The sequence below is a fragment of the Panicum virgatum genome, chromosome 9N (assembly GCF_016808335.1).
Source record: "Panicum virgatum strain AP13 chromosome 9N, P.virgatum_v5, whole genome shotgun sequence".
Taxonomy (NCBI): Eukaryota; Viridiplantae; Streptophyta; class Magnoliopsida; order Poales; family Poaceae; genus Panicum; species Panicum virgatum.
Window position 1 is genome coordinate 1,514,380 of NC_053153.1, and position 16,297 is coordinate 1,530,676.

The 16,297-nt window shown below is 43.6% G+C and overlaps 3 protein-coding genes and 2 long non-coding RNA genes across 5 annotated transcripts; 1 reads left to right on the top strand and 4 right to left on the bottom strand.

The window, feature by feature from the left end:
- LOC120690987 (mRNA-decapping enzyme-like protein) lies at positions 1-4,836 on the top strand. Its single transcript, XM_039973927.1, has 8 exons — positions 1-361; positions 458-498; positions 1,439-1,488; positions 1,958-2,102; positions 2,849-2,902; positions 3,455-3,584; positions 3,763-4,254; positions 4,436-4,836. Exons 1-8 carry the CDS (start codon positions 155-157, stop codon positions 4,490-4,492), a joined length of 1,176 nt encoding a protein of 391 aa, XP_039829861.1. The 5' UTR covers positions 1-154; the 3' UTR covers positions 4,493-4,836.
- A 235-nt stretch (positions 4,837-5,071) lies between these two features.
- On the bottom strand, positions 5,072-7,702 carry LOC120690986 (IAA-amino acid hydrolase ILR1-like 3). Its single transcript, XM_039973926.1, has 4 exons — positions 7,218-7,702; positions 6,557-6,682; positions 5,805-6,119; positions 5,072-5,718 (listed from the first exon to the last, which is right to left on the bottom strand). Exons 1-4 carry the CDS (start codon positions 7,503-7,505, stop codon positions 5,203-5,205), a joined length of 1,245 nt encoding a protein of 414 aa, XP_039829860.1. The 5' UTR covers positions 7,506-7,702; the 3' UTR covers positions 5,072-5,202.
- Positions 7,703-9,711: 2,009 nt separating this feature from the next.
- Positions 9,712-10,658, bottom strand: LOC120691626. The gene is made up of 2 exons (XR_005682327.1): positions 10,129-10,658; positions 9,712-9,959 (listed from the first exon to the last, which is right to left on the bottom strand). It is a non-coding gene; the product is annotated as an uncharacterized LOC120691626 (long non-coding RNA).
- On the bottom strand, positions 10,654-15,812 carry LOC120691624. The gene is made up of 3 exons (XM_039974768.1): positions 15,330-15,812; positions 11,520-11,793; positions 10,654-10,791 (listed from the first exon to the last, which is right to left on the bottom strand). The coding sequence occupies exons 1-3, from the start codon at positions 15,336-15,338 to the stop codon at positions 10,772-10,774; spliced, it is 303 nt and encodes a 100-aa protein (XP_039830702.1). The 5' UTR covers positions 15,339-15,812; the 3' UTR covers positions 10,654-10,771.
- On the bottom strand, positions 13,012-14,889 carry LOC120691625. Its single transcript, XR_005682326.1, has 4 exons — positions 14,621-14,889; positions 14,095-14,169; positions 13,904-13,980; positions 13,012-13,356 (listed from the first exon to the last, which is right to left on the bottom strand). It is a non-coding gene; the product is annotated as an uncharacterized LOC120691625 (long non-coding RNA).
- Positions 15,813-16,297: the final 485 nt, after the last annotated feature.

The window sequence follows — 16,297 nt, forward strand, 5'->3', positions numbered from 1 at the left end:
GAGAGCACAGGCACAGCTCTCTCCAATCAGTAATCCCGCCGCTCGCGCTGCTCATCTCCCCCCTCCGAAAGCCCGCGCGGAGAAAAATCCCGCGGCGATTAGGGTTTCGGGCAAGGTCGCGGCAATTAGGGTTCCGGCGAGGCTGCCCGCGTCTATGGCGCGGAGCAGGCGCGGAGATGGTGGCGGCGGCGACGGGGGAGGAGGCGGCGTGAAGGTGGCGCCGAACCTGTCGTTGGACCGGGAGAGCACGCGGGTGCTCAACCTCAGCGTGCTGCAGCGCCTCGACCCCGCCGTCACGGACATCCTCATCACCGCCGCACACGTCGTCTCGTACAGCTTCGACGAGGTCATCGAGGAGTGGGTACAGTACCGTAGCAAAACCCCTGCACTCTCCCGTCCGATTTCCTTCTGCTGCAATTCCGAATCCTGATTTGTGCGCGCGCGTGTTTGCTAGCAGAGCCGGAAGCCTGTGGAGGGGTCGCTCTTCGTCGTCAAGAGGTTTGCACTACTGGACGCTGCTGATTTTGCCACTGCATTCTGTTGATCGCTATACTTGACTTTAAGCTGTACTTAAGGCCTCGGTGTCAGTTTGAGTTGTTAGGTGGATTTCGTAGCTAATTGCATGCTGATTATTTGCAATCCAGCAACCCCCTGCGTACCAAATAGAAGTATGATGTAATTTCTGGTTAAAGTATTGCTGGCTGTTGTTCCTGCTGTTGCTGGAACAGCATTGTCATTTCCATGCAATTGATTCTCATCGTTGCTAAACCCATGGATGTGGCTTTCGCAGTAACTGCTCGTTGTTACATGTTGATATCATGATGTGGTTGTTGGTTGATTGAAATGCAATAATGTTGCAACTGATAAGTGTAGCCCTATACTAGATCATTTTGTTTCTTTTGTTGATCCTATCAACTGATCTATAGTTTCGTCAGTGCATGTTTCTGTAACATGTCCATGTAAGTTCAGACTTCAATCCTAGACAACATAGACCCAGGAATATATTTGGTAACATTTTTTTCATTATAGTACTGTTTTCAGTGAATTATATGTGATGATAATTTCAGCAGGTAATTTATTGTTTTTCAGTGTGTTAATGGCATTGTATTAAGTTGATACTCTGTCATACTTGTAATTAAATTATAAAGATGTTGACTCTGCCAGTCTGAAGAGTGTTAGATTTAGTCCCGTATCGGAAATTGATGGTGGGGGAGCACAACATGTAAGGTGGGGCAGCCCTCACCCATCAGACTAGGCTTTTGGGTTGAGTTAGGCCAGAGGCCTCGTTTGGTTGGGCTCTGGTGGACCTGAACCTGGTAGGGCGCCGGCTCATGGGGATACTGGCCCGGGCTGGATTCCACTGCGCATTCTAACAAAGAGTGCAGTTTATCTTGTTTTATCTCTCTTATTTGGCAATGATAAGCACTTATTCTTGTAGGAACACCCAGCCCAGATTCCAATTGGTCGTCATGAATCGACTAAATACAGGTATGCTTGCACACCTATTTTATTGAACACAATTGTGCAAATTCACCACATTTGGCCATTAGGATTGTTGAAACAAATCCTGAATTGTGGAACAGCGGGAGCATTTGACAGTGAAAGAAGGATGTTTGGCTCCTATCTCCTGATATGTTCATATTGGGGAATGTGATAACCTAGGCAGCATAAGAACTCCTTTATTAAAAAATGATTCCACTTAAGTTCATAATGGAGGCTGTTTGTGCCATTGTACAGACAGAAATAATGTTTGCTCACTCAGCTGAAAACTTTTTCAAATCATAATTCTCGTTATTTAAGGGAAACCATGGTAATTCGACTTCAAATGGTACCTTGAAATGCTATCCTGGGCAACTTCTGTTAAGTGATTTGTTAGTTATCTATGCTTCCTGCTTATATTCTATGTTAACGCCGAAACTAAATATGTGAATTTTATGCTGCCTTTCTCCTAGAACAGAAAATCTAGTTGAAGATGTCTTGACGGATTTTGACTTTGAGATGCATGTTCCCTATGTGATGTACCGCAATGCTGCTGATGAAATCATTGGCATTTGGTTCTATAACCCTCAGGAATGTGAAGAAGTTGCACATCTTATTAGTAGGTATTTAATCTGTTCCTTTTAATCCCATCCACATTGGTGTCATCAGTCATCCATCTTTTTTAGCAGATGCTTACAATTACGGAATTACTTCCTTGCTCAAATTCTTGTCGCTTAAGTGCTAATATTGGCATCATTTACGCTGAATTTGGTAAACGAATATTTATTGGTATGTCAGCTAATCTCACAGTTGTGCGCGTGGGCATCTTCTCTGATACATAATTTACTAAAATGCTAAATAACAAATTTCCTGTATGCTGGTACTGGAAAGCCTCAGTTTGTCAAGCTTCTCAACCCTAAGATATAAGTGTGTAACCAATATATCCTGAGTCCTGACTAGTAAAGCCACTTTTGAATTGTAGTTCTCTATTTGCCGACTTGATGTTACAGTGTTAAGGGGGAGGACTGTTGACCCAAATGAAATTTGTTTTTCTCAACTTGGTCCAAATGGCATCAGGCTACATATATAGGGGCGGGGGACTTGACTGCTAATATTCCCTAACAACATGGGTCAAGTCACCTCTTTAACCCCGGTTCTACCTAGGCGGCCTAGGAGGCTAGAAAATCCACCGTGTGATCCCATCGACGGTCGAGATCGCCCCGGGGGGCTATACCTAGCCCTATCTAGTAATATAGATAGATACATGGACGCACAAATGTGAGACTTATCTAACAAGGACAAGGCAAGATTTTGCAAGTATTATATGCTTTTATTTATTGTACTGATTAGCCTCACTTTCAATGTACAGGATACAGTATGCATATGCTAGGGTGTCTCCCAAGGCAAATCTTTCTTCCAAAAGGTATATCAAGTTTTCACTGGAAATAAGGCTGTTTGTGAAAATTCTGAAGGCAGGAGTTGCTATTGATTGCTTGTTATATACTGTTTGTGTGTCCATTTCCTTTTACTAATCATGTCCAGGTTCATGCTCAATAGTTTCATTTCACATATGGCCATTGATAAAAAGTTAGGTTGCTGTTTCAGTCATTTTTATCATGCTAACTGTAATTTCCTCTGTCAGGCAGTATGATTATTGCAATGAATACCTGTAGTCCTGTACAAATGTAGCAAAATAGTTTTGGCCCGAGAGCCTTTTTAGAACATGAGGTTTAATAACTGCAGTGACATAAATTGTGCAAATCGGCGATGTTTAACGCGAACATTTATTAGTTTTTGTGTGTGTGTGTGGGGGGGGGGGGTAAACATTGAAATGTTCTAATACATTATTGGAAAACCAAAGATATAGTACAATGTAATGTTTTGTTGAATTGACCCCCTTGAACTTAGAATGTCACCACATACAGTTTGTGAGCTTTGTTGTTATGCTGAACCTCTTTTAATACGCCAATTACAGTGTATCTGAAGGACGGGAAGCAGCATCTGGGTCATCTGCTCTACGTGCAGCTGAAGATAATCTAGAACAACCGACATCACCTAGCATGGTATCAGATGATGTTGAAGAGTTCTTGCTAACCCCTTCAAAGGTAAGGAAACTTCCCTATCCATAACTGCAATTCTTTTTCTTGAATATTTCTAGCTGTAATTTGTTATTTTAAATGTTGTTATGTTTATTATGATCATCAGCAATCATGGTTAACCACTTTATGTTTATTATGATCATCAGCAATCATGGTTAACCATTATAGGAATTTCCTCAAACAGGTAGCCGCATGTGTAGACACAATTGGTGGAACAGGCGCAGTACAACCAAACAAATCTTTCAGGACTATTCCTTCTTCTAGTCATGAATTGCATAATGCTAGTGCATCGCATGCTTCTGCCTTGCACAATCTGTTTCCTTCACGAACTTCATCAGCTACTCTGCAGCCCTTTGATGCTCGTAGACCATACAGCTCTGCCACCACCCAATCTGCAAGTCTTTCAAATGTAAAGCCACAACTCCTTGTGTCCATGGCATCTATGCCGTCAACAATAGCTGATGCTTCTCCTTCACTGTCCACTGTTCCTCCACTTCATCCTCCCTTTGCCAATCATCAACCACTACAAACCGCACCCCCCAATCCACCTTGTGGCATGCCCTTGCTTCAACCATTCCCGCCGCCTAATCCGTTGCCATTGCTTCCCCCATCAGCATCTTATAGCCAGGTGATAACAAGAGAGCAAGTTGGGGCTGCACTGCTGAGGCTTGCCCAGGTATTCACATGGATTCTTCTCATTGCCATTTTATTTGGGAGAATTTGCATTTCTGCAAGCATTGTTAGATCTATAGCCTTGCAGGACAGGGATAAATATTGTAATTTTCACAAACATGTCTCTAGCAGAATTCCCCTCTTCACTGTGAAACTTTTGCTGAGACTGCTGTTTCTTTTGGCAGAATGATAATTTCATCGATATGGTCTACCAGGAGATGGTTAAGAGGCCATACCCTTGACTCCTTGAAGACATGGTTTTGTCACCGTGTCTGCACAGCCGGATAGGTGTCTCATTTGTTGCCTTTTGTCAAGCCTTTGTTGACAGGTCTGTGAAATGTAGAGGCTGAGTTTTAACAGCACAGTTCGAGTTGTAGGCTGATATATGAAATGCAGCGGCCGAGGATGTTTGAACAACATATTTTTGTAGTTTGAGCTGTAATCTGAGCCGTTCTGAACGCATGGCGATGTTCTATAACATAACATACAGGTTGCCCAGTTGCGCCCCACATCCTAGACGAACTTATGATCTAGTACCTTGAATAATTCTGAATATACTTTTTCGAAACAGAATGTCGAATCGGAAGCTGTCTGTTAAGCGGTTCCACTGCTTCGCGAAATGTACAATTGCATGGAATGGTTCAACTGTGAATGTACAACTGACGAGCGTAGCATCCGCCCGCGTCCCAGGCTCGTCCGTTGTTTCTCGCTTGACGCTGGTGCTGACGATCTTCAGCGTGAGCTCCTCTTCTGCTAGATTGATGACCATTGCATGTCAGGATCGTTTAGATTATAAGCAAATCAGGACTTTGCACGTTGTCTGTTTAACGGATTCGCAGAATTGCAATGTTCGCATCCCTCTCTTTATTCGATTGTGCGCTTGCGATGAATGCAATAGTTTGATCAGTGCAGTATGTCTATATGATACATGCGACGGTACATTGATGTATAGCTAGGAGGAGCTCGAGCTTGAGGCGTGTTTGCCCAGGTAGTCGATCGCGACAGCGGCGTGGAAGGCAGCTCCGATGGGGAGCGCGCCCTCGTCGATCACGACGTGCGGCGAGTGCAGTTGGTGGACCACCTTTCCCGTCCCGGCCTTGCTGACCCCGACGTCGAAGAAGGCCGCCGGGATCTTCTCCGCGTAGAAGCCGAAGTCCTCGGCCGCCATGAACTGGGGGCACAGCCTGACGTTGGCCCCTCCGAGCATGCCCTCCGCGACCGCCTTGGCGTGCGCGTACATGGCTTCGTCGTTGACGGTGGCCGGGTACGGCCGGAGCTCCTCCTCCATGAAGTCGACGGCCGCCGTGCAGCGGCCCACGGCGGCCTGCCCTTGGATCGCCTCTCTGATCCTCGTCTTGAGGTAGGAGAGGCCTTCGCTCGTCATGCTCCTGAACGTGCCACCCAGGGTCACGGACTCCGGAATGACATTGAAAGCTTCGCCTCCTCTGATGAAGGTCACGGACACCACCTGCAAGCAAGACGATGATGAGTTCGTGCAGTGCGGATGCTTTGTCCGGGCAGGCATTCCATGCTGACGTGACGATCTGCACGCACCGCGCCCTGTAAGGGATCGGTCTCGCGAGCGACGAGCTGCTGAAGGCTGAGCACGGCGGAGGAAGCTGCGACGATCGGATCGACGACGAGCTGGGGCCCCGCCGCATGGCCACCTTTCCCGGTGATGGTCGCCGTGAACCGGGCTGATCCGGCGAGGAACGGCCCTGGCCTGGAGCCGACGGTGCCCACCGGCAGAGCCGTGTCGACGTGCAAGCCGAAGATGGCCTGCACGTCGTCCAGGACGCCTTCCTCGAGCACGTGGTACCCGCCGGCGTGGCCCTCCTCGGCCGGCTGGAAGACTAGCTTCACTGTACCCTACGGACAAAATCGACGATAACCAGCTACACAAATCAACCATTTTCAGAACCAACTAGGACGTGAAAGCTAGAGGACATGGTACATGGAAAGATTCGCGTTATCAGATGAAAGCTTGCAATGCCTGAATCCTATTTTAACACCTGAACTGAACCTGCTGCACGTGCAACAGTTGAAGCATCTCAAGTCAAACAGAGGAAGCTCATGAATGGCGTGCGAAAGCATCTTTGCTCTAGCTGGAGGAATGGACTTCTCATCAGTCAACAGCTTGAAAGCCAACTTGAGTTTTCTTAAGCATACTATTATGCTAGTATCTAGGAAAAGCTTATGGAGTCTACTTCTTTGCGCTCCGTGCTATGCATTCTTGGGAATGCAAAGACTAGATAAGAATAAGACTCTTCCGAAAAACAAGACTACCGAGCCTGCAGAGCAATCACCTTCAGATCGTTTCTCCTGGACTGAAGCAGCCTAGCAGCTCCGAGAAGCATTGCTACATGAGCATCATGGCCACAGGCGTGCATCTTCCCATCTTCCTTGCTCTTGAACTCCCATTCGACCATTTCCTGCCAAAGGAGCGCGTACATGGTGAATGCCAAATCAGTCATCGAAAATCTTCCATCAACGGCAATAGGATTTCATGGTGTTCATGCAGTCATGCTGCAGCTCCAGCCAATGCGTGCCATGTGTTGTCAACACCATGCATGCATGATCGTTTCCTTTCCTCTGTGCTCGTCCAGTGCTACCGGACATTGATGGATCATTCAGTTCTATCTTCTATAATGCGACAGGTGAAGCAGCTCATTCATAGAAATGGGTTTGGTCCGCGAGAATTGGTAACAAGACAGGCAAGCTAAGTGTGTACTAGTGACATTGACATGTATAGGTGCGGTAGAAAAAGAAAAAACAAAATGAATCGTGCGCGAATCGCGATCGCGACTACAAGAGAAGACGAAAGTTTCTTTTTATTCCTTCACGATACTGGCTTGCAAATTTGCAGCCCCCCGAAGATACAAGTTCGATCAAGTAATGCATCGAGCAGCCGGCGAGCTCCGGGCTCCGGATCCAGAAATTGAAGGAAAGCAAGGCGCAGTCACGAACCTGGATGGGGAGCGCGTCCATGTCTGCCCGGAGCGCGAACACCGGCCCAGCGCCGGCGCTCCCGGGGCCGGCGATGGTGGCGACGACGCCCGTCCGCGCGACGGGCCAGGCGTAGGCGATGCCGAGCGCGTCGAGCTCGGCGCGCACGAGCGCGCTGGTGCGGTGCTCCTGGAAGGCGAGCTCCGGGTGCTGGTGGATTTGGCGGCGCACGCCGAGCTGCCACTCCGCGAACTCCGGCGCGCGCGCCGCGTCCAGGAGCTCCCGCGCGAGCGCTGCCGCCCCCGCCATCGGACAGGTCGAAGCAGCAGGAGGAGACGGCCGGCGGCGCTGGCTCACTGGTGTTGGTTATTAACTATGATCCGGCGGAGGTGATCGGCGTGGCGACCGTGATGGTGATCTCTCCCAACTCACATCCCAACAACTCACACTCACAAGCTGAGTGCAGGCTTGGGGCACGTTTCCAAGAACAAGAACAAGAACAAGAACAACCCCGCCGTGGTTTTAGCATCCGGTGCGCGGTGCACGTTCTCGATGGGAAGGAAGAATCCAACACCACCACCGTTGACCACCGTGGCAATATGTTGCGCGCGACAGATTTAGGCCATGTTCCAAAAAAATTTCTAGCGTATTCATCACATTGAATCTTCGAACATATTTATGAAGCATTAAATGCAGTTAAAAAATAACTAATTAACTGTAATGACGAGACGAAACTTTAAACCTAATTAGTACATGATTAGATATTAATTGGCAAATAACAATGAAAATGCTATGGTACCAAAATTCAAAAAAATTCGCGAACTAAAGGTGTTTGACAATTAATATCAAATTATGGATTAATTAAACTTAAAAGATTCATCTCGTCATTTACAGTTAAACTATGTAATTAATTATTTTTTTAGCTATAAAATTTGGTGGGAGCATCGATAACCTATTAATGTATACTCCCTCCATTATCTTTTGATAGACCTATTTCACCTTGACACAATGACCAAGAAAAACAATCTTATTTATCATATAATAAATGCAACAAAGACTTTTTAATTGGTCCTCCAATGTTTTATCTAGAAACTCCTCGTTACTAGTGTTATTTATTGCTATGTCCGCTCCTTTAAAGTCTGAGTTGCTACTTGTGGGTTGTTGGTAGGAGCTACTGATGTGACCCAAAACAAGTGATGTGCGTCATTCTTTTTTTTTTCTTAAGGATTGGCATCCATCAATTAAATAACTGCACCTATATACATGCACGCACCATGTTTTTGTTGTCGCTGACGCGTTGGCTCGTAACCAAGATGATTCCTTTTATTTGCTAGCCGATTGCATGTTACACAGGGCTATAGGAGGTCCACCTCCTTATTTTTATATTTTTTCCTTTCCTTTTCCTTTCTTACTTTATCTTTGTTCGTTTTTCGCTAATTCCTGCATTAGAATTTTTTATAATTAGTAGTAGCATTCATTATTATTTCTTCAATTCAGCTCTTTACAAATGTATGCTCTATTATATTGTGTTGATAGTGAAAATTTATTTGTCACAATGTGAACTTATTAGCCTATGATGTACAATTATTTATTCACTAGGCTAATTTAATCGCTATGTTGACTTAATAATTTACTAATTTATCTGTATAGTAGACTTATTAATTGGTGTGTGAAATAATTTATTTATTTATTTAATATACTATCTTTTTAGTGTATGTATATGCTTATAAGAATATTTTTCAACATAATTGTTTTCTCTTCATGTAAAATTATATGTCTGGATGTACATAATTTGTTCGCAATGCTAAATTATTTATTTTATTTTGTACACTAAATTATTCGCCGATATTAACCAATTTGTTCATGATATTCATTTCTATTATTTAGTCTATACAATCAAATATTCGTGATACTTAATATTTTGTTTGTTGTATGTTAGTATTTGTTCATTATCTTTAATTTTTTATAAAAAAATAATTATTTCTATTGTTAAAATATTTATTCCCAGTAGACAGTAGTCGAAGCTAAGTATTTAGTATACTTAAAAAATATTTTTAAAAATATTGTTCAAACATAGATAAGTATGATCTTGTTTTGAATAACTTATCATAAGAAAGATAATGGTACAACTTAAAATAAATTTGGATGCTCGGTTTACTATTTATAGCTTTTTTTAGTTTGGAATCTGCATGCATATAGGTGACATCATTATCATCTATCTGTCTTTTTTCTACATGCATGCTCAATCTCTCTCCTATTTAGTCTTAGTGAGTTTTATGGGCACAGTTACCTAGATAACTGTGCCAGATGAGTTTCATGACGATGAAATTCTCCTTACATCCCATGAAACTCTATTCTCCTCTCTCCTTGCCATATCAGCAAAATTGATGATACTAGATTCGTGCCCGTGCGTTGCTACGGGCAAAACAAGTCTCTTCCATGAGCATCAAATTAGGAACGATTTATACTGCCAACGCAGCAATGTAGGATGAGATTTTCTTAAGTGGAGTTTGCATTGCACACATAATCCAAGGAATGGAAGGTTATTTTATTTCAGCAGGTTTACTTTCTGTGCTCGATGACTGTTCTCACATGGATGAAATCTCCAAGCTACCATCATGGTTTACCACTAAAGTAACCTTTCTTTGCTACAATATAGCACCCATAATGACAAGCTCCAATTTAGTTTCTGGTAGAATGATAGCTACCACAATTAGCCCTTTCTCATCCAACACCTCAAACCTCCTCTTCCTCCTCAAGCCCCTATCACAAACATAAGAGATCAATAAACCACCTAATAATTAGAAGCTGAGCAAATGATCAGTTATTTGAGATCATTAAATCAAGTAGTTGTTCTTAACAACTTGCAGGCTATTCAGAATAAAAAAAATAATAATATTACATTTTTCACCAAATCAGAGTGGGAACCCACCTACGGTTAATCTTGGACAGTGAGGGAAAACCTGAAGGATCCTCCTTGCTCAAGCATTCAAGTTTTCATACATGACCAGTCACCACTCACCAGTTCTTTCATGGTAATCGGAATCCCAAATAGCATGATCTGCTTAAAAATCCATAAAGAAAAAGATTTCTCTTATAAATAGATATATCTTGTGACATGGTTCAAATTCTCTTGTCTAATGGTTTATACAAATGGCACAATTATTTACCCTATCTTTGATAAAAAAAATACTGCACAAAGATATCAATATTAGGAGGTTAACTGCACGGTATGGCAATCATTCCTAGTAGGTACAATATTTAGAACTGAAGGATTCACTTGGATGGTGTCCTAATAATTGCAGACTTTGTGGTACTCACGGTTGTCCCAACTTGCTCAGGTCCATATCAGGTACAACATGCATCTTGAACAAAATCACTGGGTCATGTTTCCAGTCTCATTTTTATACACCTCAATAAGATTCACCATGAGTTCGAGTTGACTGTTGTTACGCTAATATTCTTAATTACTTATTTCATCTTTCTTACCCTCCAGCCATTTTCGATATTTTTGCACAATGTCTTTCATAGGCTTATGAAGAATTTCCTTGGACAAAAGTTGTTGCATCATTCTTTCAGCAATAGAGTCCATATCCTGTGGATGATAAAAGAAAATTATTAGTTCAAGTATAGAGGCACAAAGTGAAAAATGGAGTAAATCAGTAAACCACAGGTTTCATATTTGGTGTTGAAGAAAAACTCCAGTCTTTTAGCTAGTAGAACTTAATCCCAGTGTTTTATGGTCAACGAATTTCATAAAGTCACATCCTGGTCAACAGAATTGATCCACAAGCAAAGCATATCAATTCGGGTGGCCAAGGAGCTTTAACTAAATTGGGGTGGGGTTCTATGAAACATTATGACCTTGCCCTGTAAGTTAATTACACTTTAACTTCAAACAGTAGTATGAGATTAAAAAAAATTCATGCATCCCTTAGATCAGACTTTTATTCTCAGATTATAAATAAAACTTGAGTCGGCTTTTAACTGAAATTTGGAACAGATTTTAAATATGGTAGTTTATTCTAATTCTTTCTCATTTTGAGTTAAAGACAGATCCTATGCAAAAGGCTAAACTATGACAAACTGAAAAGTCTGAACTTTAGTTAGTTGCAAGATTAATGTTGCTATATTGATCACCTGAACACAGGCTCATGGTGTCTATTTAATTCAGTTTTGATCACACGAGTTGATGAAGAGTGCCGCCGTCGCTATCTTCTCCTCCTTCACTTAGCCCCCTCTGTTCCATCCCGTCAGATCAAGACCTCCAGCACCAAACTCTAAAGAACCGGATTAGATCGATAAAAAAGTGAGGCACCGTACCTTCTACTCCGTGCACAGCTGGGCCGCGCTTCGAACAGCGGTGACTCGAGGCGAGCTGGGTGGCACTCCAAGCCCGCAGGGATGGCTGTGAGGTTGGACACAACGTCTTGGGTGGTCGCGGCAGCATCCCGCACAGTGGGGACAGGTCGGACGGCATGGCACCACGCAATGGGGACAGCACAGGTGCCGCTCTGCGCGTCGTTGACCCAAATTGTGCTGTGCGATACTCAGGGCGCGCGCCGAGGAGGATGGTGTGGGGGAGGCGCCGCACGCACTGGGGGAGCCGTATAAATGGCTTCAGTAATTTATGAGAACAATAGCTAAAACAACCCAATAAAAAGAAGAAAAACAAGCTTTGATAACACATTATGCCCGATCTAAGAACAGTGTGTGAATCAACCTAACATGATGTTTCTAATGACGAAGTTTCAATAAAGATATTTCACGGTGGATAAGGCATTAAGTCCAGAGCATATAGGAAAAAACAATAACATCTTGTAATAGAACTATTGAAATATTCCATTGACTCTAACAAGTCCATGTATGCAACTCCAACATATCATATGATGAAACTAACCAGAAAGGGTAAGAGATCAAATGACCATACAATTAGATTATGGCTAAAACATTTATTTACTAATTCGGTGGATGAATTACAGAGACACATGTTCAATGGATGCAGTACAGAGTTCTGAAAAGAAGATGCTCAGACCATAGTCTAAAGCTGGTGCCCAATCGAATATAAGGATCAGTAACAAAGCTGGTATCCTATTTGAACAAAACAAATTGCGTATGTGTTAAAAGAATTATTACTGCAAGCACACATTAACTATTAAAAAGTTAACAAGGGCAAATTCGAACCGCTGCGCCAATTTTCCTCCCTCGCCATAAACCTCCTGGGCTGATTTACCCACCCCACAACTTTCAAATACATTTCCCCTTGTCCATATATTTAATTTTGGTTGATTGAATCATAGTTTTGAATGCAGAAATGTGGGCTACGATATATGATGGTAAACTCATTTTTTTTATGGTTTCTCTATGTATAATCACAAATCTCTCAAGTGTTTTTTGGCATTATAGAACTCTCTGCATGTACGTGCAGAAATATGACTGAAAGATAACCAAATTATACACACAAGCATAGCTCAATTCAGAAAATTAAATATTCCCCTTCACATTATTTGTGATAAACAAGTCAGATATAACTCCTAGATGATGAAGATATGTCGAGTGTAGAAACTCTCCAAATCCAAGAATAAAAATGGAGACAGGAAGCGTTTGAAAATGAGCTGAAATTTTACAAATCTCACCACATGCCTTTCATGGCTACGAAGCGGTTGCTTTATGTTCGTTGTTTTGATCCCTAACATAAACGAGTACTTTACGCGCGCTTGCGCGCGTCCTTGCTTTTTTTTTTGTTATATAAGATAGTGTATTTTTTCTAAAAAATAAGTCTTTTAAGGTGTATGTATATACTTCGTGAGCAATAAAAGTAAGCTACGAAAAGATTTAGTACTACAGAAAGTGAGTCATTGGTACATATACATAGTACCTACATAGGTATATACATAGATACATGCGTTTGGTAGGATCTGAATATGCAGCCTCCTAGAAAAAAAAGTTCACGGCGTGGTGCTATATGAGCTCCAACTGTGGCAGTTCCAGTCCGACATCACATAATACTGTCGAGTCATCTGCAATCTCAGTGATAAGAGATGCTTATTGTAAACGGCATTCGGAAACTGCAGCATTGAGGAGTGCAATTGGAGATGGTCCGTTTACAAACATGGTGTTCTTGTAACAGTGGCAGATGTTCCACTTCTCCTTTGTGGAGCTGTAATACAAAAGGTATAGAAAAAAGGGAAAAAAAGACAAATATAACCAAAGTAAAAAGGGGAAATTAGAAGTTACAAATGTGCATTAGAGAAAAGGAATTAGAAGAGGAAATTAAATTAAGTAGTAGTAATTGGAGACATGCAAATTTAGGAGGTGCGTTCGGAGTAAGCAAAGGGAAAGAAAAAGGAGTACCAAGTCTCAATGGGCACAGGGTTTCCAATGTGAAAGGCATAGGTAAGAAAATAATAGTATATTATATGTCATAATAATTTTAGTGAGATATTCCCTTGAATTCTATTAATAGGAGACAGCATGCCTATTGTTATTGCCAATCCGATTTAAGTTTTTATGTAGTCATGGTGCACATATAAGTGCAGGGTCTATGACAGTTTTCTTCTTTTAATTATTAGCAGTGAATCTAGGAAGGTGTAAATCTACAACAGTCTGTAGTGGCGTCGACAGTTATATTTGAAGCCATGGGGTTCGGAAAAGTAAAGAACGCAACATGAAGTATTAGGAAGGTAAGAGTGTAAATAGTATATTACCAGGAATACTGAAGTCGAGGTGGAAGGTGTGACCAATTCAGTTGCAGCTTTTCATTCCAACAACAGGTGATTTTCCACTGTGTAGCAATGAGCAGAAATAAAAAGTAGCACACAATTAGTAATTAAGATGGGAAAATGGTGGTGAACTTGGAAATGTCAGGAAGAGAGCAAGAATGTAGTTAATATGTTACCAGGAATACTGAAGTCGGTGTTGAAGGTGTGACCAAATCAGTTGTAGCTTTTCATTGGAAAAAGGTGATTTCGAACTGTGTAGTAGTGAGAGTTGAAATAAAAAATAGCATACAATTAGGAATTAAAATGAGGAAATGGTGATCATTTGGCAATATGCCATCAGTAGGTTTGTAGCTGACAGCCTGACACTTGAAGGGACGAGAAGCAGTGTTTTTTTTTGGAAGCTTTAGGCTGCAGTGGAGTACCTAATGCGGCACCAAGAAAATTAATTGGAGCAGCAGCGGGGAACCTAATGCGGCACCTAGATAATACTAAATCATGTTTGTATAGATCTGTAACTATATAATATCAAAGATTGGGCTGCGCACTTCTGCAGAAGCTAAAAAGTTTCAGCACAGGAAGGAATCAAGATGGACAACCATAAGCGAAACCAAAGTGCCTGACGGAGAACTCAATGGAGCAAGCTAGATCTGAGACAGATTGAATGACGGGTAAAACTGAAGAACGGGAAGGAACTAAACATACCAGATCGAGGGAAAGAAGAGGGGGTCGCCGTTCCTGGACACCGGGACGAGCGGAGCTGGCCAAGAAAGAGCACCTGCAGCAGAGGACGAGGAGGCTGGAGGTGTGGTGGGAGGAGCTCGTTGGAGGAGGAAGTGGGAAGGAGAGGACGGAAGGAGGGAGAGGGGAGAGAGCAAGAAAGGATGACACGAGAAGGTTCGAGCAGACGAAGGGGGACAACCGGTGCGGAAGAAGCTGCGGGGACCGTCCGATGGATATCGCATGGACCATATAATTTTTGATGTCGTGGACCAATGACGTGCTGAAGAGAGGTGGGTCTTTAACATATAGAAAAACATTGATCTCCCCGCAACTTCGGTTTTCCTGGTTTAACATTATACTTCTCATGGACAGCTGCAGGTCTCCATTTTCATGTATTCAGCTGACTCTGTCTGTACTGTCACAGCCTAGTAGTATTGGACAGCTATTTGGAGAAGACTCAGTGTCCTAAGTTGTGAGTTTAGCTCCGGAGTCAAGATCAGACTCGATTCTTATAGCCTTGTGGATAGTAGGTGTTTGACGACAAGCCATTAACTACTCAGATATAACAGAGATCTACAGTACATACGTATCAACTGATTCTATTTTTCTTCGTGAGCATCAGGCATCAGCGACGGACCTGTATCTAATGGTTCTATTTTTTCTGCCCGAGCATTAGGCATCAGCGACGGACCTGGTACATGGGCTTGGAGAAGCTGTAGAAGTCGTGGATGACGGGAAGACCGGCGAGCTATCGCTCCGCGCGACCGCACCGCAGCTCGATACAGGAGGACGCCACGTCTGTGCGACGGGACGGCGGGCCGCCAGACGCTCCGCGCGGCACTGAGCTACGGGGCTGCCGACGATGGGATGGAGGCCGCACCAGCGCCGCCGGAAAGGGGAGTGCGGCTCCATGTCGCCTAGACGGAGGAACACTGCGTCGAGGCAGATCCGGCCAAGGGAGGCGTAGATCCGGCGAGGGAGTGGGTGGATCCGGACCCCGGCGGCCTCCGGCGACCCAAAACGTAGGTGGAGAAGACGACCTAGGTTGTGGGGCTGAGGGAGAGAGCGGTGCCGCCGTGTAGGGCGGAACGCGCGGGCGAGCGATGCAGTGCGGAGCGCGCGGTGACAGGCGGCGCGGGCGAGCGGTGTTGGAGAGGGAGGGGATCGGACGGGGAGGAGGGAGCAAGCGGCGGGACGAAAGATCGGACGGACGACGGGTTTCAGAGGCTGGCCGAAAGACCGATGAGTGGGAGGTCGCACCGCGCGACGTACGAAACGCGGCGTCCCGCATAGAGAAATTAATTTTAGTAGTAGAGATTTAATGCTATGAAATTTTTCATAAAATTTTCATTGAGACTGACTTTAATATACGTAACATCTCCCCATTAAACGACCAGGCCAAAATAACATCGTCCTCTCCAGGTGATAGTTTGCGCAACCATTACCACAAGCGAGAAGCGACGGCTGACGTATAATTGCACCCACCGTTGACCGTGCTCAAATTTTGTTGATTTCGGCTGCACAATGTGTGTACAGCCCATCAAACCGCCTTTTTGGAGCCATATTCTGCTAGAACAAAAACAATAGAAATATAGAAGGGTCCAATGACACGTTCGCTTTAAAAGCGGGATTCCTAAACAACACTAGGATGAATTTCGA